Below are 22230 nucleotides of genomic sequence, written 5' to 3'. Positions count from 1 at the left end.
TGCAACTGGGGGTTGGACTTCCTAGTGAACAGACTTCAGAGAATCAGGATGCTCAGCTGTGCCTCCCTCCTTATCATCTTTAACATGTATGCCCCAGGGATTATGCTGAGCCATTGCTGTACACTCTGTTCACACATGACTGCATGGCCAAACATCTGAGTAATCACATTGTCAAGTTCATCAACAGTGGTGGGGCTCATCACCAACAAATCTGAGACGGCCTTCAGAGAGGAGGTGGAAGAGCTTGAGGCCTGGTGCCAGGCAAATAACCGCTTCCTCATGTCAACAAGGCAAAGGAGATGATTATCAACTTCAGGAAAAATTCACACCACTCTTATCACACCCTCATCTTTACATCAGCGTCACAGCAGTGGGAACTACAAGCAGTTTCTAACTCCTGGAAGTGTGCATCTTACATAACCTTTCATGGTCCCAAAACACATCCTACAGAGTCAGGAAGGCTCACCAACACCTCTACTTTCGGAGGAGGTTGAAGAGAGCTGGACTACGCACGTTCATTCTCACACCATTCTGCAGATGTACAGTAGAGAGCATCCTAGCAAGCTGTATCACTGTAGCACTTCTACAACGGGTAATCAAAACTAACACATCACCAGCACCAGCCTTCCTGCTATCGAGGACATACAGTATGAACAGAAAGGTGGCGGAAAAGTACCAGTAACTTTCTGAAAGATCCCACCCACCCTGCTCATGGATTGATTATTCCACTTCCATCAGGGAAGAGGCTATGTAACATCCACGAGGGCAACTGGACTCAAAAACAGTTACTTTCCCCAAGCAGTAAGGCTGATTAACCCCTCCACCCACTAACCCACCCCTCCAAGCCCCCCCCCCACCACCACCACCTTATCATTTCCTGTCAAGTCAGCTCTGTGCCTAGCGTCACTTTATGGACATACAGTACGATCTATGTATATACAGTAAGCTATCTTATGTATTTACAGTATATTTATTGTGTTTTATTATGATTATTATTGTGTTCTTTATCTTTTGTTTTTTTTTGTGCTGTATCAGATCCAGAGTAACAATAATTTTGTATTCCTGTACACTTGAAGCTTGAATCTTGTAACTTTTTTGGAACATTATAGAGGGAGATTTACTCTTTTGCAGGTATTTCCTATCATTTCACTTGTGCTAAACCAAGCCTGGGGGTGTTTGACAGGACAGTCAGAAAGGATGGTTTACTGTGTATCTAACCATTGCTAAGCCTACTCTGGACACGTTTGATAAGACGTGTTGGGAGACCTTTATTCTGTAGCAATGTGACTTTAATTTTGTATATGAAAATTTAATTATGCACAAGGCAACACAGGATTGAAGTTTACAGATATTTACAGTGCTGTGCAACACAGTTCACTGAGGCTGGATTCCTTCTTTTTTTAATACATTTATGAAATCAAACCAAAGCACAGAATTCCAAATGTAATATAAATATATGCCATCAAAAGGTACAAAGACATTGCTCCCTATCAGTAGGTCGTTCCTGCATTTGTGAATGGATTAGTCAGTGTAACCAGTCCCCAGTTATACTCCTCATTTATTGGTTAGGATGGAGTGGTTTGATTGTTCAGGAACATTAAATGGTACATTGTCGGAAGACTCTCGATATAATCCATGCTGTACCTGTCCTGGTTGTGTTTAGTAGAACAGCCTCAGCCTGTACAGAGTAGAAACATAAATACCAATTTGTGTTAATACGCAAACACAAGGAAATCTGCAGATGCTGGAAATTCAAGCAACACACATCAAAGTTGCTGGTGAACGCAGCAGGCCAGGCAGCATCTCTAGGAAGAGGTACAGTCGATGTTTCAGGCCGAGACCCTTCGTCAGGACTAACTGAAGGAAGAGCTAGTAAGAGATTTGAAAGTGGGAGGGGGAGGGGGAGATCCAAAATGATAGGAGAAGACAGGAGGGGGAGGAATGGAGCCAAGAGCTGGACAGGTGATTGGCAAAAGGGATATGAGAGGATCATGGGACAGGAGGCCCAGGGAGAAAGACAAGGGGGAGGGGGGAAACCCAGAGGATGAACATTGACTTCTCTAACTTCCGCTAATGCCCACCTCCCCTTCGTACCCCATCAGTTATTTATTTATATACACACATTCTTTCTCTCTCTCTCCTTTTTCTCCCTCTGTCCCTCTCACTATACCTCTTGCCCATCCTCTGGGTTTTTCCCCCCTCCCCCTTTTCCTTCTCCCTGGGCCTCCTGTCCCATGATCCTCTCATATCCTTTTTGCCAATCACCTGTCCAGCTCTTGGCTCCATCCCTCACCCTCCTGTCTTCTCCTATCATTTTGGATCTCCCCCTCCCACTTTCAAATCTCTTACTAACTCTTCCTTCAATTAGTCCTGACAAAGGGTCTCGGCCCCAAACGTCGACTGCACCTCTTCCTATAGATGCTGCCTGGCCTGCTGCGTTCACCAGCAACTTTGATGTGTGTAATTTGTATTAATATTCTGGATTGAATGTTGTAACAATGTAAGATCATTAGGCAGTGATGTTATGGACAGAATGTGAGCAGTTTGAGATGAAAGATAGGAAAAGAAGGTGGAGGAAGCAATTGGTTCAATAGTCCATTCTATGGTTCAATGTTTGGTCCTCTAGGTTGACTTGTTACAGATAATGTCCATGTTAGCTCAGTCTTCTCACTCTCTCTTGCAGTCAGCCGTGGGATATGAGTACAAAGGAGAAGTGGACAAGCATGCTTCACAAAAAGGTAAACCACCGTCTTTCTTCCTTTTAAAGAGGGAAAATCAAATTCAAGTACAGAATACAGGATCGGATACATGTCGGCATTCTTAATATGGTGTGATATTCCCTGTATTTATCCAGGGATATGATACTGTCTGTTTACTTGGTGGGATGTGATATTCTTTCTACTTATCCAGGTGTATGATATTCTCTATATTCACCCAGGTGTATGTGTTATTTCTTCATTTTCCCAGGGTTGTATATTATTATATGTTTGTTTACCCAGAGCTGTGACTCTCACTGTATTTATTGAATGCTGTGATACTCTGCATATTCAAGGTAATTTAGAATCAACAGAGCAGAAAGCTCAAGAAGGGATCGTACAGTATGGCCAAGTGAATAGGAATTGATATGGGAGGTGAGGGGAGTAATGAATTAAAAGTATTGTATATGAATGCACGGAGTATAAGAAATAAAGTGGATGAGCTCGAGGCACAGTTGGAAATTGGTAAGTATGATGTTGTGGGAATAACAGAGACATGGCTTCAAGTGGACAGGGCCTGGGAAATGAATATTCAAGGGTATACGTCCTATCGAAAGGACAGACTGATGGGCAGAGGGGGTGGGGTGGCTCTGTTGGTGAGGAATGATATTCAGTCCCTTGCGAGGGGGGCCATAGAACCAGGAGACGTAGAGTCATTATGGATAGAACTGAGAAATTCTAAGGGTAAAAAGACCCTAATGGGAGTTATCTGCAGGCCCCCAAACAGTAGTCTGGGTGTAGGGTGTAAGTTGAATCAAGAGTTAAAATTGGCATGTCGCAAAGGTAATGCTACAGTTGTTATGGGGGACTTCAACATACAGGTAGACTGGAGGAATCAGGTTGGTACTGGACCCCAAGAAAGGGAGTTTGTGGAGTCCCTCCGAGATGGATTCTTAGAACGGCTTGTACTGGAGCCTACCAGAGGGAACGCAATTCTAGATTTAGTGTTGTGCAATGAACCGGATTTGATCAGGGACCTCGAGGTAAAGGAGCCATTAGGAGGTAGTGACCATAATATGATAAGTTTTAATCTACAATTTGAGAGGGAGAAGGGAAACTCGGAAGTGTCAGTATTACAGTTGAACAAAGGGAACTATGGTGCTATGAGGGAGGAGCTGGCCAAAGTTCAATGGAACAATACCCTAGCAGGGATGACAGTGGAACAGCAATGGCAAGTGTTTCCTTGAATAATGCGGAAGGTGCAGGATCAGGTCATTCCAAAGAGGAAGAAAGGTCCTAAGGGGAGTAAGGGGAGGCCGTGACTGACAAGGGAAGTAATGGACAGTATAAAAATAAAAGAGAAGAAGTATAACATAGCAAAGATGAGTGGGAAACCAGAGGATTGGGAAACTTTTAAAGAGCAACAGAAGGTAACTAAAAAGGCAATACGCGGAGAGAAAATGAGGTACGAAGGTAAACTAGCCAAGAATATAAAGGAGGATAGTAAAAGCTTCTTTAGGTATGTGAAAAGGCAAAAAATAGTTTCGACCAAAATTGGGCCCTTGAAGACAGAAGCGGGTGAATTTATTATGGGGAACAAGGAAATGGCAGACAAGTTGAACAGATACTTTGCATCTGTCTTCACTAGGGAAGACACAAACAATCTCCCAGATGTAATAGTGGCCAAAGGACCTAGGGTAATGGATGAATTGAAGAAAATTTATATTAGGCAGGAAATGATTTTGGATAGGCTGTTGGGTCTGAAGGCTGATAAGTCCCCGGGACCTGATAGTCTGCATCCAAGGGTACTTAAGGAGGTGGCTTTAGAAATCATGGATGCATTGGTAATCATTTTCCAATGTTCTATAGATTCAGGATCAGTTCCTGTGGATTGGAGGGTGGCTAACATTGTCCCTCTCTTCAAGAAGGGAGGAAGAGAGAAAACAGGGAATTATAGACTGGTTAGCCTGACTTCGGTGGTGGGAAAGATGCTGGAGTCAATTATAAAAGATGAAATTACGACACATCTGGATAGCAGTAACAGGATTGGTCCGAGTCAGCATGGATTTACGAAGGGAAAATCGTGCTTGACTAATCTTCTGGACTTTTTTTGAGGATATAACTATGAAAATGGACAAGGGAGAGCCAGTGGATGTAGCGTACCTGGACTTTCAGAAAGCCTTTGATAAAGTCCCACATAGGAGATTAGTGGGTAAAATTAGGGCACATGGTATTGGGGGCAGAGTACTGACATGGATTGAAAATTGGCTGGCTGACAGAAAACAAAGAGTAGTGATTAACGGGTCCCTTTCGGAATGGCAGGCAGTGACCAGTGGGGTACCACAGGGTTCAGTGCTGGGACCGCTGCTGTTTACAATATGTATTAATGATTTAGATGAGGGAATTAAAAGTAACATTAGCAAATTTGCTGATGACACAAAGCTGGGTGGCAGTGTGAAATGTGAGGAGGATGTTATAAGAATGCTGGGTGAGTGGGCAGATGCATGGCAGAATCAGTTTAATGTGGATAAATGTGAAGTTATCCACTTTGGTGGTAAAAACAGGAAGGCGGATTATTATCTAAATGGAGTCAAGTTAGGAAAAGGGGAAGCACAATGAGATCTAGGTGTTTTGTACATCAGTCACTGAAAGCAAGCATGCAAGTACAGCAGGCAGTGAAGAAAGCTAATGGCATGCTGGCCTTCATAACAAGGGGAATTGAGTATAAGAGCAAAGAGGTCCTTCTGCAGATGTGCAGAGGCCTGGTGAGACCACACCTGGTGTACTGTGTGCAGTTTTGGTCTCCAAATTTGAGGAAGGACATTCTTGCTATTGAGGGAGTGCAGCGTAGGTTCACAAGGTTAATTCCCGGGATGGCGGGACTGTCATATGTCGAAAGATTGGAGCAACTGGGCTTGTATACTCTGGAATTTAGAAGGCTGAGAGGGGATCTTATTGAAACATATAAGATTATTAAGGGATTGGACACGCTGGAGGCAGGAAGCATGTTCCCGCTGATGGGTGAGTCCAGAACCAGAGGCCACAGTTTAAGAACAAGGGGTAGGCCATTTAGAACGGAGTTGAGGAAAAACTTTTTCACCCAGACAGTGGTGGATATATGGAATGCTCTGCCCCAGAAAGCTGTGGAGGCCGAGTCTCTGGATGCTTTCAAGAAAGAGATGGATAGAGCTCTTAAAGATAGTGGAATCAAAGGTTATGGGGATAAGGCAGGAACTGGATACTCATTGTGGATGATCAGCCATGATCACAGTGAATGGCGGTGCTGGCTTGAAGGGCCGAATGGCCTACTCCTGCACCTATTGTCTATTGTCTCACCCTGAAATGTTGACTGTACTCTTTTCCATAGATTCTGCCGAGCCTGTGGAGTTCCTCCAGCATTTTGTGTGTTTTGCTTGGGCCATATTCACTACTTTTTGTAGTATTTTCCATTCAAGGACATTGCTGTTTACATACCAGGCTGTGATGCAGCCAGTCAATATACTCTTCAGAACACATCTGTCGAAGTTTGTCAACGTTTTAGATGCCCATGCCAAATCTTTGCAAACTCCTAAGGAACTAGAGCCATTATTGTGCTTTCTTCATAAATACACTTGTGTGCTGGACCCGGGGCAGAGCTTCTGAAATGATAACCCTGAGAAGTTGCTGACCCTGTCTGCCTGTGATGAGGACTGGTTCATGGAGCTCCAATTTCCTCCTCTCAAAGTCAATAATCGTCTTGCTGACATTGAGCGAGATGTTCTCGTTGTGGAACCACTCAGCCAGATTTTCAATCTCCTTCTATGTTGTTTTGTTACCACCTTTGATCAATATTGCGGTTTATCCTTTGTATTTACTAGGGGATGTGATACGATCTTTATTTGCCAGGTGGTGTGGTATTCCCTATACTTTCCCAAACTTGATATATTCTAACTTTCTTCTCTCTTAGATTATGCCAAAGGATTTGGTGGCAAATATGGAGTGGAAAGGGAGAAGGTGGATAAATCTGCTGTGGGATACGACTACAAGGGAGCAACGGAGAAACACGACTCCCAGAAAGGCATGTTCATCAGGCAGATATCCTTCCCGCTCACACACAATGCTCTCTCTTAAGAATATATGAGATTATTTCATAGGAAGATTTGTGGGTTCATCATTTGCTGAAGACTTTTCATGGCTGATCCACATTTGAGGTTAAAGGTGGGGGATTTAAAGGTGAAGTGAGAGGCAGTTTTTTTTTTACCCAGAGTGGTAGGTGCCTGAAATAGATGACCAAGGATAGTGGTGAAATCAGGCAATTTCGTGGATTTTAAGAGGAAGAGATTTACAAATGACTACGAGGGTATGCAGGGATATGAATGATACATGGGAGGAGTACATTTAATATAAATTAACATGAAGACTGACATAATATCATGGACTGAATGGCCTGTCCATGCTGATTTGTTCTATGTTATGTAAAGGTGAAGTGAGGGTCTTTTTAATGATTTTTGTACCAGTCCATTAACTTTCATGTACATCTTTACTCTTTCTGGTCCCTCAGCATTTAGAAAACAGATTAATCAATTTTTAATTTATGGCCTCACATTTCCTAATTTAAGCTACATTTGCCACAGCTTTGCCCGCTCACTCCAGAGATCAATTCCCTTTTTCAACTTTCTCCTCCCACCTACTCTATTTACCTGCCACTGAATACAGTATCATCAGGAAACTTGGGTATATTGTTCTCTATTGCCTTATCAGTCTTTTATAAATTTAATTAAAAGTTATGGCAGTAATGAATACACCAGGATATACCATGACTCACATCTACTTGATATGAGTACATTATTGTTAGCCAATTCTTTCCTATCCCCCTAAACAAATTCCTTATCCCAGCTAATAGGATTCCTTTCAGTTCCACTATTGCCAGAAGTCTCTTACTTGGAACTTTGTTGATTATGTCCTTGTAGTCTATGTGAATAGCATCCATTTTTCTTCAAAATAACATAGAGATACTGGAAATCTTAAATAAAAATAGAAATGTTGGGAACCGCACAGTTAATCAGCCAGTATCTGTGGAAAACATTTTAGATTAGATTAGATTATGAGGACTCGCAGTCCTCTTTTATTGTCATTTAGTAATGCAAGCATTAAGAAATGATACAATGTTTTTCCAGAACGATATCACAGAAACACATGACAAACCGGCTGAAAAACTGACAAAAAACACATAATTATAACATATAGTTACAACAGTGCAAAGCGATACCGTAATTAGATAAGAACAAGCCATGGGCATGGTAAAAAATCTCAAAGTCTCTTGAAAGTCCCATCATCTCACGCAGACGGTGAGCCTCCAGCGCCGCAAACTTGCCGATGCAGCATCCTGGAAGCATCCGACCACTGTCCAACCCCGAGTCCGTCCGAAAACTCTGAGCCTCTGACCAGCTCTCCAACACCGAGCACCGAGCGCTTTGACCCCGGTCCCAGCAACAGGCAGTAGGCAAAGCTGAGAATTTGGGGCCTTCCCCTCCGGAGATTCTCGGTTGCACAGTAGCAGCGGCAGCGAAACGGGCATTTCAGAAGTTTCTCCAGGTGTTCCTCCGTGCTTATCACGACTGTCTCCATCAAATCAGGATCGTGCACGGCCCCCTAGTTAACACATACGATATCTTTCGGAACAGCCGCGCGCGCTGCATCGTGCTGCCATCTTCTCCTCCCTCCTTTCTTTCACAAAGCTACTCCTCTTTCAGCACATTAGATAGTTCCTCTAAGAGATTTAACAAAGTTTACTCTTTCCAAGACCATATAATTACTCTAGATCAATACTAATATGTTCCAGTGCTTACTTTATCCTTAATAAGTATGTTGTGGTTTCCTCCCAAATGACGTCACTTGCAATAGGCACTTATTCCTTCGTTTGTCTTTCTTACCATTAATTATATAATTATATATTTGGATTGATATTGGCAACTTTTTACTCCAAAGGTTTATGGATCAAGAGAGTCTTTGAAAGTTATGACTAATGCAGCAACAGTACTTAGTGCAATGTACAATGTTACCCTTTGTGAGAAATTTGTAGTGACGATAAATTTGCTTTGAGGGATGGGGATATAGGCCATATTTTTATAATTCTTTGATAGTTCAGTGCCGAGTGTGAGATACTTAGCTTTGTAAACAGTGACATTGATATAACAATTAGAAAGTAAGACTAAACCCCTTATTAATCTCCAATCAAGTCTGCGCTGGAGTGTTATGAATAATCTAAGAAGGATAACAATATCTAGAAATTAATACAAAAAAGAGATTATCAGAATGATACCAGGAATGACAGATCTTCTGGGGAAGCTGGAATAGGTTAGAGGAGCCTTAGAAAAGATACTCTAAATTATGGGGTAAACACGAGGAATTCTGCAGATGCTGGAAATTCAAGCAATACACATCAAATTTGCTGGTGAACGCAGCAGGCCAGGCAGCATCTCTACGAAGAGGTACAGTCGACGTTTCGGGCGGAGACCCTTCGGCAGGCTGACGAAGGGTCTCGGCCCGAAACATCGACTGTACCTCTTCCTAGAGATGCTGCCTGGCCTGCTGCGTTCACCAGAAAATTTGATGTGTGTTGCCTAAATTATGGGGTAACTGTTACTTCTGGAATATGGAAGTTTAGGCACAAAAGGGACAAACATGAAAACATCAGCAAAATAAGTAGAGGAGGAATGATGAGGAATGTCTTCATACCAAATGTTTTTTTTTTAGATTTAAATGAGCTACCAGAAAGCTGTAGAATCTGTTCCCAACAGTAAAATATCAAGAGACTTAGACAGGAATAACTAACAAGGTAATAGAGAAAAATCTGGGATGTGAATACAACTCTTAGAGTTCCAGTGGCTTACTGTGTAAGATACTCTCAGTGTTCCCCTTGGCACAGCTCTCTCTTATTCATCTGGAAGAGCTGGTAGCTGGGGTCTGGGGTTAAACTGGGGGGATGGGGAGGGCAGGGGGGAAGGGGTTTTCTCTAGATGCTCTGATGATCTTTGGTGGGGAGTACAGAAATATCATAAACACCTTAGAAAATAGGCTGAAATGAAGCTGTATGTACAGTATTTATCTGGAGGGCATTTGGGGTGACACTCACTCAGATTCTCCAGGACCTTGTCCTTTCTTTATTCATCTGGGGATTGTTTTTTTTTATTTATCAGGGTTGGAGAAGGAGCTGTAAAACTCAGTATTTACTCACTATACTTTCTATTTACCAGGAGATGTAACATTGCTGGTATTTACCCAGGGTGGAAATCTTGTGAAAATCTTTTTCTCCCTTAGATTATGCCAAAGGATTTGGTGGCAAATATGGAGTAGAAAAGGAGAGGGTGGATAAATCTGCTGTGGGATACGACTACAAAGGTCTGACTGAGAAACACGAGTCACAGAAAGGTATGTTCATTAAACGCACTCTCTGCCCATATGACGAGGCAGTCAATTTCACACAAGGTAACGGTTTGCAAACTTACTCCCTCTCCACCTCTCATACAGTATGGCATCTTGTATCTCCACTTCTCTTCCCCTCCATCCCATTCACTCAGGATAGTAATTTGCAATCCCACTCCTCATCCCAATCTCAAACATAATGGTATCTTATTATCCTACATATCTCAACCACATACCACTTCACCCATAAAGGATGATGTCTTGTAATCCTCCTGTCTCCATCCCACTCAGGAAGAATGGCATCTTGCAATCCTAATTCCCCACCCAACCTGTCCTTCATACACTTTTACTGGATAGCGTTTCATCACCTTGCTTTTCTGATGTTCATACACTAGACAGTTCCTTACAACCCCTCTATCCCTAACCACATAAAGATATTCTTTTCTTTATGCCCATTAACCTTTGGACATTTCACACCTACATCTCCCCTGAAGATGTTATGGATACCTGCAAAAAAAAAAACATGGCCAGGACTGCAGAGAAGAAGGTGAAATTTCTGGGTGTTCACGCTCTTGACTCAATTCCATCTGTGGTCCTCTGCAGTAAAATCACGGGATCAATGCAATTGCTTTGCAGATTATGCAAAAGGATTTGGAGGAAAATTTGGAGTCCAGAAGGGTCATCAGGATCAGGCTGCCCATGGATGGGACCACAAGGAGGAAGTGAAACTGCATGAGTCCCAGACAGGTGAGGGCCAAGTGAATGAAATGCAGACTCACTGACCACTTTCAGAATAGACATTAGTAGAAAGTGAGGAGAAGTTGGTGTTACAGGAAAGATTTTCATCTAGGTAAGAACGTCCCCACTATCCCCTCACTCTCAACTATCCACAGACATGAGCCATTTCTCCATGATTGAGTTGTTCGCTTACTGTAGATGCATTTTTCTTGACCTCCCCAGTCCACCCAGAGGAACAGGCATCCCTAGGTCAGAGCTAAAGGGAACTGAGAGGGTATCTCTCCTAAAAGATCTTAAGTTTGAGTGGTTTTTATCTTTTCCACAGCTATTATATCCAACATTAGCCAGCATTAAAACTCTCTTTCAAGACTCCATTAGGTTTTCTGTTCAGTATTTATCAATTGCTGTGCCTTTTAAAATCTTGTTTATATCTTCTCTTGTGTTCGACACAGTTGGAAACAGGCCGTTTGGATCACCATGTCTGTGCTGCACACACCTCCACATGAATATCACTTACCTACATCGTCCTGTGCTTCACACTGTTGTGTCTGCACCATCCCCACATCGTCCATTGCATGTCCAATCACATGCTCGCACTGTGGCTACTTCCTTTGGCACTCTTTCTTGGTTTCTTGCTCCTTCGCTCTGTCCTTCTTTTCACTCGACATGGTCCACTAGGTCATCATCCTTTCAGTTCTACACCCTCTGCCTTCTCATTCTCATGCTGCTTATGTTCCACACTGCCTTCCTCATTTGGTTCTTCATTTACCCACCTTCTTCCTTTAAGATCTGTTATGTTTTGTAACTCCAAAACATAGTGAGGTGCTCACTTATGACATCTGTCATTCAGGTACTTTCACATATAACCCCTAATGAATTATTTAAACAAGCAAAGAGTGCTTAATCAAGCAGCATATTTACAATATTACACAAATGTTACTGAAATATTTAGTGTACAACAGGATCCACAGCCAATTCCTAACAGGTCCATTTGTGCCTCGTCCTGCCTTGTCCCCTTCAGGTCTGCCTGAGACTCATGCAGCGAGGTCCGGTCCCAGTTTGTCAGAACCTCCCAAGATCATCTGCTGGAGGTCACTCTTATTCTGCTCGGCCTTCAAAGTTGGCTGGTTCATGCTCCCTGCTCCTTGCCCACTGGAGCACGGACACATTGCCTTGCTCCTCTTCACATTATCCAGCCCAGTCCCAGTCACCAGTTCTCCCTGCACCTTTTTTGGTTTGTTGCCTCTTCACTTTGTCCCTCTTTCTGCTAGGTTATTTTCCTTTCATGTCTACATCCACCCTATCTTTTCCTTGTCAGTTCTGCTCATGCACCAGCGTGCCATCACTTGTTCAGGTCTACACCCACTCTGTCTTTTCCTTATCTTTCTGCTTGTGCACCATCCTGTTCAGGTTTATGTCCAAACTCTTTCAAGCTCCCTTTTGCTCCACCTTAACTCGTCCCTTTCATGCCCGCACTCACCCTGCCTTCTCACTTTAAGTTTCGCCTGAGCTCCCGTCCTCCCTGGGGCGCTGTTTCCTCACCCTGCTCCTCTTCACAAAATCTGGCACATTCTCAGTCACCCAACCTCTCACCCACTGGCTGCTGTGGCACTTTGCTTGGTTTATTGCCAATTGTGCTTCTCTATTCACTCTATACAGTTCACATGGCCATTATCCTTTTAAATCCACAGCCACACTGCCTTCTCCTTTTCAGTGCGCTCTCTGTAGTTCCAGGAATAAGCACGTTATCTCCACTGCAGCCAGACCTGGCATTATATAGGTTTAACATAATACCTAACTTCAAAATTCTACCCTTCCAGAAACAAATCACTATGTTATCAATATTTCTAATTGTTATGCTAACATGATCCCATGTTTAATTATTTATTTGATCTTTTATATCCCTTTTTGGTTGGCGAGGTGAAGATACATCTCTACCAAAGGAGGTGTAAGGCGCTCCTTCCCTCTGCTAGCCTGAACGTCTCCCTTGGGCAAGGTGTAGCACCTGCTTAGCTCCCTGATCAGGGTCATGTGAAGCCATGGAAGCAGGTGGTGGATGGTTGTTTGAGCAGCCTATGCATATCCCAAGAACTGGCTATGTGACTACTGATGCCAGGCAGGCAATCTCTGAGGAATATTGATAATGGCTGGAGTCACTCGTCTTGTAAAGACACTGCCCAGAAGAGGGCAATGGCAACCACTTCTGTAGATAAATTTGCCTAGAACAATCATGGTCATAGGAAGACCAGGATAATCATATAATACAACACGGCACCAAATGAATGAACAAACGATATCCCTTTACTATCAGCCTATTGTTTTATTTCCTAAGGAGTTTATGATATCTGTATTTGTCCTATGAAATAGTATCACAACATCTAAAGACACCCTCTCCCCCTCTCCACTTCCTATTCCTCACCAATCCTCCCGTACATCCCCTGATGCCAACTGATAGGCGGTTTTCCAGGATCAGTCCTCCCAGCAAATGTCAGCTTGTGTTCCACCCTAACTTCTCCCTTCCATCCCTGCACTCACATGCCTTCTCCCTTTAAGTTCCGCCTGAGTTCCCCCCAACCCCAGTATACTGTTTCATCACCTTGCACCTCCTCACACAACTGGCCCACTCCCAGTCACCCATTCTCCAAAAATCGTATGTGACATCTGCATCAAAAGTTCCCATATGGTTCATATCAGAGCATTACATCAAAAGTTCCCATATCGTTCATATCAGAGCATTACATCAAAAGTTCCCATATCGTTCATATCAGAGCATTACATCAAAAGTTCCCAGATCGTTCATATCAGAGCATTACATCAAAAGTTCCCATATCGTTCATATCAGAACATTACAGTGATGACTGTTGTTTCCTATTTTCACTTTAGTGTGGTGGCCCATTGGTCTTCTGACATTATCTACTTGATTGTGAATAGATTCAAAGAGCTGTCAGTGGATTGTATGGTGAGATTGAATGGAATATGATTGAGCATGACTGTCTTTACAGAGAGAGTTGCTAATCATGATACGCTGCAGAATGAACACACAGTAGCTCGTCAGAATGTAATATACCTTTTTGTTGAACAAGCCTGAGGGGCTGAATGGCCTACTCAGCTTTACATTTCCCTGTACTTACTTTCTGTTGCCTGATGAAGTCACTTTGGTTAAATGATCTGGTTTTTTGTCAGAAGATTTTGCTCGTGGTGACTAGCATGTACCAGAGAGAAACTGAACCCAGTTTAGATACATTTCATCATGATTGTCAAGAAACTCACTACTGCTTGCATAAGATATTCGAGGATTAATAATGATAGTAGAACTGTACCTAGGGGAGGAAAATGGAAGTGTTTGCAAAAATTCAGCCCGGTGCCATTTAAGTGATGACGCCATTCTGCTAACTGATCTGTATTTTCTTGTTCCTGATCACCGGTATGTACATGGCAAAGTAACACTATTCTTCATCTGCCTTCTATCCACCTTCCTTTTACAGATTATGCCAAGGGCTTTGGAGGACGTTATGGGGTGCAGCAGGACCGGATGGATAAGGTAAGTCTTTAAACTCCATGACGGGTTTCAACTCTGTAGCAAAGTAGAGAACAGTGGCAGATTTGTACAATGCTTCCCCTCCTTCCCAGCACTGTGAACTTTATCCTCACATCCCAGTATGCTTAATAAAACAATTGTGAAGCAACAAGTTTTGTGGTTGTGTGGTATCTTGTCAAAGGCCTTCTGAAAGTCCAAATATACAACATCCACTGCATCCCCTTTATCTATCCTACGTGTAATTTCCTCAAAGAATTCCAACACATTTGTTTGGCAAGATTTTCCCTTCAAAAAAACCATGCTGACTTTGTTCGATCTTGTCCTGTGTCGCCAAGTACTCCATCACCTCATTTTTAACAATTGAACCCAACACCTTCCCAACCACTGAGGTCAGGCTAACTGGTCTATAATTTCCTTTCTGCTGCCTTCTTCCCTTCTTAAAGAGTGGAGTAGCATTTGCAATTTTCCAGTCCTCTGGAACTGTGCCAGAGTCCAATGATTCTTGAAGGATCATTACAAATGCCTCCACAGTCTCTACCACTACCTCTTTCAGAACCCTAGGGTGCAGTTCATCAGGACCGGGTGACTTATGCACCTTTAGGTCTTTCAGTTTTTTGACCACCTTCTCCCTTGTAATAGCAACTGCATTTACTTCTCCCTCACACCCTTCAATGCCTGGGACACTGCTAGTGTCTTTCACAGTGAAGACTGATGCAAAATTCTCATTTAGCTCATCTGCCATCTCCTTGTCCCCTGTTATTACTTCTCCCACCTCATTTTCTAGTGGCCTTATATACATTCTCAGCACTCTTTTATTTTTTATATACATTGATATTGTTGTTAGCTTGCTTTAATACTTCATCTTTTCCCTCCTAATGATTCTTTTAGTTGTTTTCTGTAGGTTTTTAAAAACTTCCCAATCCTTGATCTTCCTGCTAATTTTTGCTTTGATGTATGCCCTTTCTTTTACATTAGCTTCGACTTCCCTTGTCAGCTACAGTTGTTCTATTTTGCTATTTGAGTATTCCTTCTATTTTGGAATACATCTATCCTGCACCTTCCTCATTTTTCACAGAAACTCAAGACATTGCTGCTCTGCTGACATCCCTGCCAGCACCTGCTTCCAATTTACTTTGGCCAACTCCTCTCTCAAACCACTGTAATTTCCTTTACTCCACTGAAACACTGCTACATCAGACTTTACTTTCTCCCTATCAAATTTCAAGTAGAACTCAATCATATTGTGATCATTGCCTAAGGGTTCTGTTATGCTAAACTCCCCGATTGCCTTGGGTTCATTACACAACACCCAATCCACTATAGCATGATCCCTTAGTATGCTCAATGACCAACTGCTCTAAAAGGCCATCTTGTTGGCATTCAACAAATTCACTCTTTTGAGATCCATTACTATCCTGATTTTCCCAATCGACCGGCATGTTAAAATCTGCCCTGACTACCATAACATTGCCCTTTTGACTCACCTTTTCTATTTCCTGTTGTAATCTGTAGGTACACATCCCAGCTACTGTTTGGAGGCCTGTATCTAACTGTCATCTAGGTCCTTTTACTCTTACAGTTTTTTAACTCAACCCACAAAGATTCAACATCTTCTGACCCTAGGTCACATCCTTCTAAAGATTTGATGCCATTCTTTACCAGCAGAGTCTTGCCACCCCCTCTGCCTACCTTCCTATCCCTCCGATACAAAGGTTCAAAGGTGCATTTAAAGTCAGAGAAATGTATACAATATACAACCTGAAATGTTTTTTCTTTGCAACCCTCCACGAAAACAGAGGAGTGCCCCAAAGAGTGAACGACAGTTAAATGTTAGAACCCCAAAGTCCCCCCCAGCTCCCCTCCCTCCTGCGCGTAAGTGGCAGCGAGCAACAATCCCCCCTTCCCCCATCAGCAAAAAAAAAGCATGGGGACCGCCACCAAGCACTCAAGCGTCAGCGAAGCAATAGCAAAGACACCGACTTGCAGTTACCCCAAAGACTTCGCATTTCACCCGGTATTCGACATACCACAGGCTCTCTCTCTCTCCCTAATAAGGGAGAAAAAGATGTCTCCGTTTTCCCAGCAAGAGGGGAGACATAACAAATAACTTGCTGGTTTACGATGTTTAAAGTCCGTTACGTCATATTTTTCAGCTCTGTACCTGAAGATCACAAAGATCCTGGGTCTCCAGGCACACAGCAGATATCCCGACCCCCCCCATAATACATGGGTCTCCTGTCATGACACCGACCCTTAATCTGCCCGTCTCCAGAGTCCCGTGATCCTAGGCTTCCGAATTCAAGCCGGACTCTTAGGCTGAGCCGTTGGTGTGCCGAAAAACGGCCAGATTTGGAACCCCGAGAGCGGGACCCATTCCCACAAAGAACTGTAGTCAGTGTGTAAGTCCAGGTCAGGGTCTTCAAAAGAACCCTGAAAGGGGAAAATAGAGATATTAAAGATGAAAATGGAGCTGTTTCCGAAAATGCAAGCAAAGGAGTCTCCATTAGGTGCCATTAACCCTCTTAAGCTCTGCCTTCTTGGACATTCAACTCCCAACTACAACCATCCTTCAGCCAAAATTATTGATGGCCACAACATCACAACTGACAATCTGTAAAAGTACAACTAGATCATCCACCGTCTTTCTTGTACACCACACCCTGAGATATAACACTTTGAGTACGGTTTTTGCAGTACTTTTTGACTCTGCATCTGTAACGTACTGAATTTCACCCTGCTGGCTGCAATTTTGTCCTATCATCTGCCTGCCCTTCTTGACAGTCTGACTACATGCAGTGTTTGCTTTTCACTATCTATCTTATCCTGAGTCCCTTCACTCCAGTTCCCACCCCCTGTCAAATTAGTTTAAACCCTCCTCAACATCTCTAACAAACCTGCCCGTGAGAATATTGATTCCCCTTGGGTTCAGGTGCAACCTGTCCCTTTGGTACAGGTCAAACCTTCCCCAGGAGAGATCCCACTGATTCAAGAACCAGAAGTCTTTCCTCAGCACCAGCTTCTCAGCCACACATTTATCTGCTGAATCACCCTGTTTCTGCCCTCACTGGCGCTTGGCATAGGCAGCAATCCAGAAGTTACTACCCTGGGGTCCTACTTATCAGTTTTCTGCCTAGCTCTCTATATTCTCTCTTCAGGACTTCTTTTCCTTCCTCTGTACTGGTACCAATATGTACCAAGAAACCTGGCTGCTCTCCCTCCCCCTCCAAAATGCTATGAACACACGCAATGCAAGACATCCCTGACCCAGGCACCTGGGAGGCAACGTACCATTCGGGTGCCCCCTTCACATTCACATTCCTGTCTGTTCCTCTGACTATTGAGCCTCCTATCACTACTGTTCCTCTCTTCTCCCTCTTTTCCTTCTGCACCATGGACCCATGCTCAGTGCCAGTAACCTGGTCTCTGTGGCATTCTCCTGGGAGGTCATCCCACACAACAGTATCCAAAATGGTATACTTATTATTGAGGGGAATGGCCATGGGGTGTTTTGCACGAACTGCTTTTTCAGCTTCCCGTTCCTTCTGACAGTCACCCAGTTACCCACCTCCCGCAACTTCGGGGTGACTACTTCCCAGTAACTCCGATCGATGATCTCCTCACTCCCGTAGAAGATCATACGTGGCTGCTCCAGATCCCTATCACAGTGAAATGCTGCATACAGTTTGTTTATTTTCTATTTCCACAAACTAAGGAGGTGGGGAGATCAAAGTGAGTTGTCCAAAATAAAATATAAAGAAATCAATTCAAAAGATCCAGAAAAAAATGACTTCCTCAGGCAAAGAAGTATAAAAACCTGGGGCACAGCTTCAAGATTAGATCTTAGATTTCATGAGAAAAATCAATAATAACTACACAGAAAGTATTGGGATTCAAACCTGTCACCTACAGACCTTTACAGTGACATGGAAATGGAATTGAGGTAGTAATCTATCGCGATGTCCTTAAATGGTGAACTGGCTCAAGCAATTGATTGGCCTGCCCTTTTCAGCCTTCCCATGGGTCCCCATGGAGTTAAATTATACTGGGGATATGGGGAGGTGAGACAGGGGAGAGGAGGGGCACCTTAGAATTGGCATTCTGATGGACAAGGGCTTTTTATGTCAGGGAGAGTTTGAGTATTGTTCAACTTCATAGTCTGACCAACCGATTGCCACAGACTGAAACTCTTAAGAGTGGAGTGAAGCATGAACTTTGACCTTCAGAGTTCACTGAAAAGTCACTCTACCATTCATTGCTATTACAGAAGATTTCAACACTCATTATCCCTCAGATGACTAAGCAGATTGCAGGGACAGGCTTTCAGACAGATGGTTGGAGGCCAAGTCATTGGATATATTTAAAGCAGAAGTTGACAAGTTCTTGATTAGTCAGGGTGTCAAAGGTTACAGGGAGAAGGCAGGAGAATGGGACTGAGAGGGATAATAAATCAACAATTATGAAACGGCGGAGTAGAATGGCCTAATTCTGCTCCTATGCCTTCTGGTTTTATGGTTTTCCTCTCTGTATATGGCAATCCATTTCCTCCATAGGTGAAGCTGTTCAGATGGGGGATAATCCTTCTTTGCCTGGCAGTCATGTTATGGTGGCTGGGGTTGAGAGTTGTCTATATCCCCGGGCACCGTAACTTAACGCAGCTTGGGCTTGCCTGCATGGTCTTTCCCCGCACCACATCAAAGGATGATCATTTTATCAATTCACATTGTAGAGTGCAGCCACCTTCACGGAAATGGAGAGTCCGACGACGTCCTACCAAAAGACAGTGCCAGTGGAAGCCGGTGAGTGGCTTTGTGAAGTGGGCCTCAATGAAAGGCTGCAGTCCAGAATCAAACTTCAAAAATTGCAAGTCAATTCAAGCACCTTGGGTATATGCATGGCTCAGTTTCCTCCTACTTTTGCAATACAACAGCAGCAAGACAGGAAACAGTGGGCAATTATGATAAACTAAGAGTAAAACTGTTCTTAGTTAGCTGCAGAACCCCAGCCTGAAGGTCATCGGTCACAACCCAACCCTGAGGTCACATTTCTCATCCCCATCCAGGAATCATTGATTACAAGCCCACTCTAGAGTCACCATTCCCAATCCCACCCCACAGTTACTGTTCCCACACTGGTATCACTAGTCACACTCCCACCCATGGATCTCCAGTCACATCTCACCCTTGAGGACCATCTTCTTAATTCCATCTGTGGGGTGTTTGAACATTGTCATACCCTTATCCCATCAGTCACAACACTGTCCAGAAGTCTAGGGTATTTGTAACAGCCCTGATGATGATAGGTGAACAAGATTTATAGCCCTGCCCTTGCAGCAGAAGATCAATATTCATTGGATGAAGCTGTGGTGAATGGTTTTAATCTTCACTTTGCTCCATGCCCTCTAAGATTTGTAAAGTTATAATACATGATGGGTATTATAGTTAGACAGTTTGCTCATCTCATGCCTCAATACCTCATTATCATAGTCTGACCAGAGTTTCTTGAGCCAAAGTTTTTGGAGATCTTCATTGGCTTCTTTCTTCCTTCCACTATATCCATTTATTAATTTCCCTCAATTTAAAAAAAATCTTTACTTTGCCTAACTTTACATTTCACTAAATTTTTCTCTGCATTTTCTTGTTTTCCTCTACCCATTTTTCTCAATCTCTTTTTTCCTTCCGTCTCTTCCCTCTCGAATTCTATTCCGTATTCACTCAACCTTTGTTTCCCTCTCTTTAACCCCTCTCTCTTTTCTCCTTCTTTTCCCCATTGTTGTCTTGCTTCCTCTCTCTTTACCTCTCTCCCTCGATTGTTGTTTTCCAAAATCTGTCCCACTGATCCTATCTCATTTTTCCCTCTCCTCTCTCGTTTGCTGTATTCATTTCCCCCTTTCCCTCATGCTGTCTCATTCCTGCTGCACTCCTTACAATCTTCTTTTCCCTCTTTTCTACTAACATCTTCCTCACTCATTGCCTTGCTACCTCTCTCCGTTCTCTCTGCTTCACGCTTTCATTCCCTCTCTATCACTCCTGTTCCCTCCGCTCTGTCTCACTCCTTCTCTCTTTTCGCAGCCAGCAGCAGTGCACGGAGCTTGAAGTCAAGGTTTGAAAATATGGCTAAAGCCAGTGATGAGGACAACAAAAAGAGAGCAGAGGAGGAGCGTGTTCGGAGACAGGCGCGAGAGAGAATGGAACGGGAAGAAGCACGCAGGAAGCAGCAGGTGAGCTGGCGATGGGGAAGTGGATGTTGTAAAGTTGTTGTTAGTTATGTGAGAACAAGCTGAACCACTCAGGCCAATTTACTGTCAACAGGATCACTTTGTGCTGGTGTTGCACCTTGCAAAAAAACAATTCTGATGACAGGTTATTTCACAGAAAAAATATAGGGCAGCACAGCGATGTAACCAGTTGAGTTGCTTCTCGTAAGGCCAGAAGCTTGGACTTATTGTCTATGAAGGTTTTCAGTCACCCAGCTCACTGTATATCAAGCAGAGGTAAATCAAGGCAACTGGACTTGCTATGTTGTCTAGAAGACATTTCGCAACTCATCTGAGAGGCTTCTTCAGTTCTGATCCGTGGTCTTCTGGCTTATAAACTCTGTGAGTTGTTTAAAGGTATCGCAATCACATGAGGGTCGTTAAGAGTCATAGATGTAATGAGAGGGTCATCAGCCTTATCTTTACATGAATGGAGGTGGAAACAGAGCAATATTGTATATGCTATCCAATGCAATGAGAACTGCACAGATCTGTATATCGGTGAGCCAAAACAATCACGTCACAAATGGATGGCCCAACATAAGAGGGCTAACACCTCAGGTCAAGACCCAGCTGTATATCTACACCCAAAGGAAAAGAGATACTCCTTTGATGATAACAATGTGCACATTTTGGACAGGGAGGACAGGTGGTTTGAAAGGGGGGTTAAAGAAGCCGTCTTTGTCAAACTGGAAAACCCATCCCTGAACAGAGGGGGTGGGGTATGACATCACCTATCAGCTACTTACCATGCAGTCCTAATCTGACGTCTCCACAACGGTTCACACCTCCATTCATGTGAAGATAAGGCAAATGACCCTCTCATTACCTCTACGATTCTTAACAGTCCTCATATGATTGCAATAGCTTTAAACAATTCACAGGGTTTATCAGCCGGAAAACTACCCACCATGGATCAGAACTGAAGAAGCATCTTGGATGAGTGGTGGAACATCTTCTAGACAACACAGCAAGTCCAGTTGCCTTGATTTACTACAGTTTGATATACCTGGGATTAATCCTGACCTTGGGAGCTATCAGTGTAGAGTTACACATTTTCCCCGTGACTACAGAGGTTTCTCCCAGGTGTTCCGGTTTCCTTCTACACCAAACAATGTGAAAATCGTTAGATTCATTGGCCACTGTAAACTGATTAATGATGGAATCTAGGGGTGTTAATGAGAATGTTAGGACAATAAAGCAAGAAACACAAGCAATTCTGCAAATGCTGGAAATCCAGAGTAACACATACAAAATGCTGGAGGAACTCAGCAGGTCAGGAAGTATCTATGGAGAGGAATAGAGTCAGTATTTCGGACCGAGACCCTTCATCAGGACCGGAAAGGAAGGGGAAGTAAGCCAGAATGAATAAAAAATGAGATGGAAAAAAATCAGTGTAAATGAGTGGTTGATGGTTGGAATGAACTCCGTCAGTTGAAGAGTTTGTTTTCATGCTGAATCTCCCTCTGATTCGAACTAATACTATCTCTCTTTCAACATACAGTATACTATCTGACCTGCTGGATATTTCAGGGTCTTTTTCAGCACCCACAGTACAATAAAACTCTGCACTGCCCGATATTATTTCTACAACAATCCTA

At 43.3% G+C, this 22230-nt stretch overlaps 1 protein-coding gene across 3 annotated transcripts in view; it reads left to right on the top strand.

Annotated features, from left to right (window-relative positions):
- The window catches only part of LOC140186630 (src substrate cortactin-like), a 78547-nt gene that overhangs the window by 45381 nt on the left and 10936 nt on the right, over positions 1–22230 (top strand). For 2 of the 3 annotated variants that reach the window (XM_072241008.1, XM_072241009.1), the window contains exons 6-12: positions 2684–2738; positions 6643–6753; positions 9996–10106; positions 10737–10847; positions 14324–14379; positions 19103–19172; positions 20445–20593. In XM_072241008.1, the coding sequence (XP_072097109.1) occupies positions 2684–2738; positions 6643–6753; positions 9996–10106; positions 10737–10847; positions 14324–14379; positions 19103–19172; positions 20445–20593 (663 nt within the window). The remainder of the gene's footprint in view (positions 1–2683; positions 2739–6642; positions 6754–9995; positions 10107–10736; positions 10848–14323; positions 14380–19102; positions 19173–20444; positions 20594–22230) is intronic. The other variant, XM_072241010.1, reaches the window with a different exon arrangement.

This window comes from Mobula birostris, chromosome 23 (assembly GCF_030028105.1).
Source record: "Mobula birostris isolate sMobBir1 chromosome 23, sMobBir1.hap1, whole genome shotgun sequence".
Taxonomy (NCBI): domain Eukaryota; kingdom Metazoa; phylum Chordata; class Chondrichthyes; order Myliobatiformes; family Myliobatidae; genus Mobula; species Mobula birostris.
This window is presented reverse-complemented; position numbering and strand designations above follow the sequence as displayed.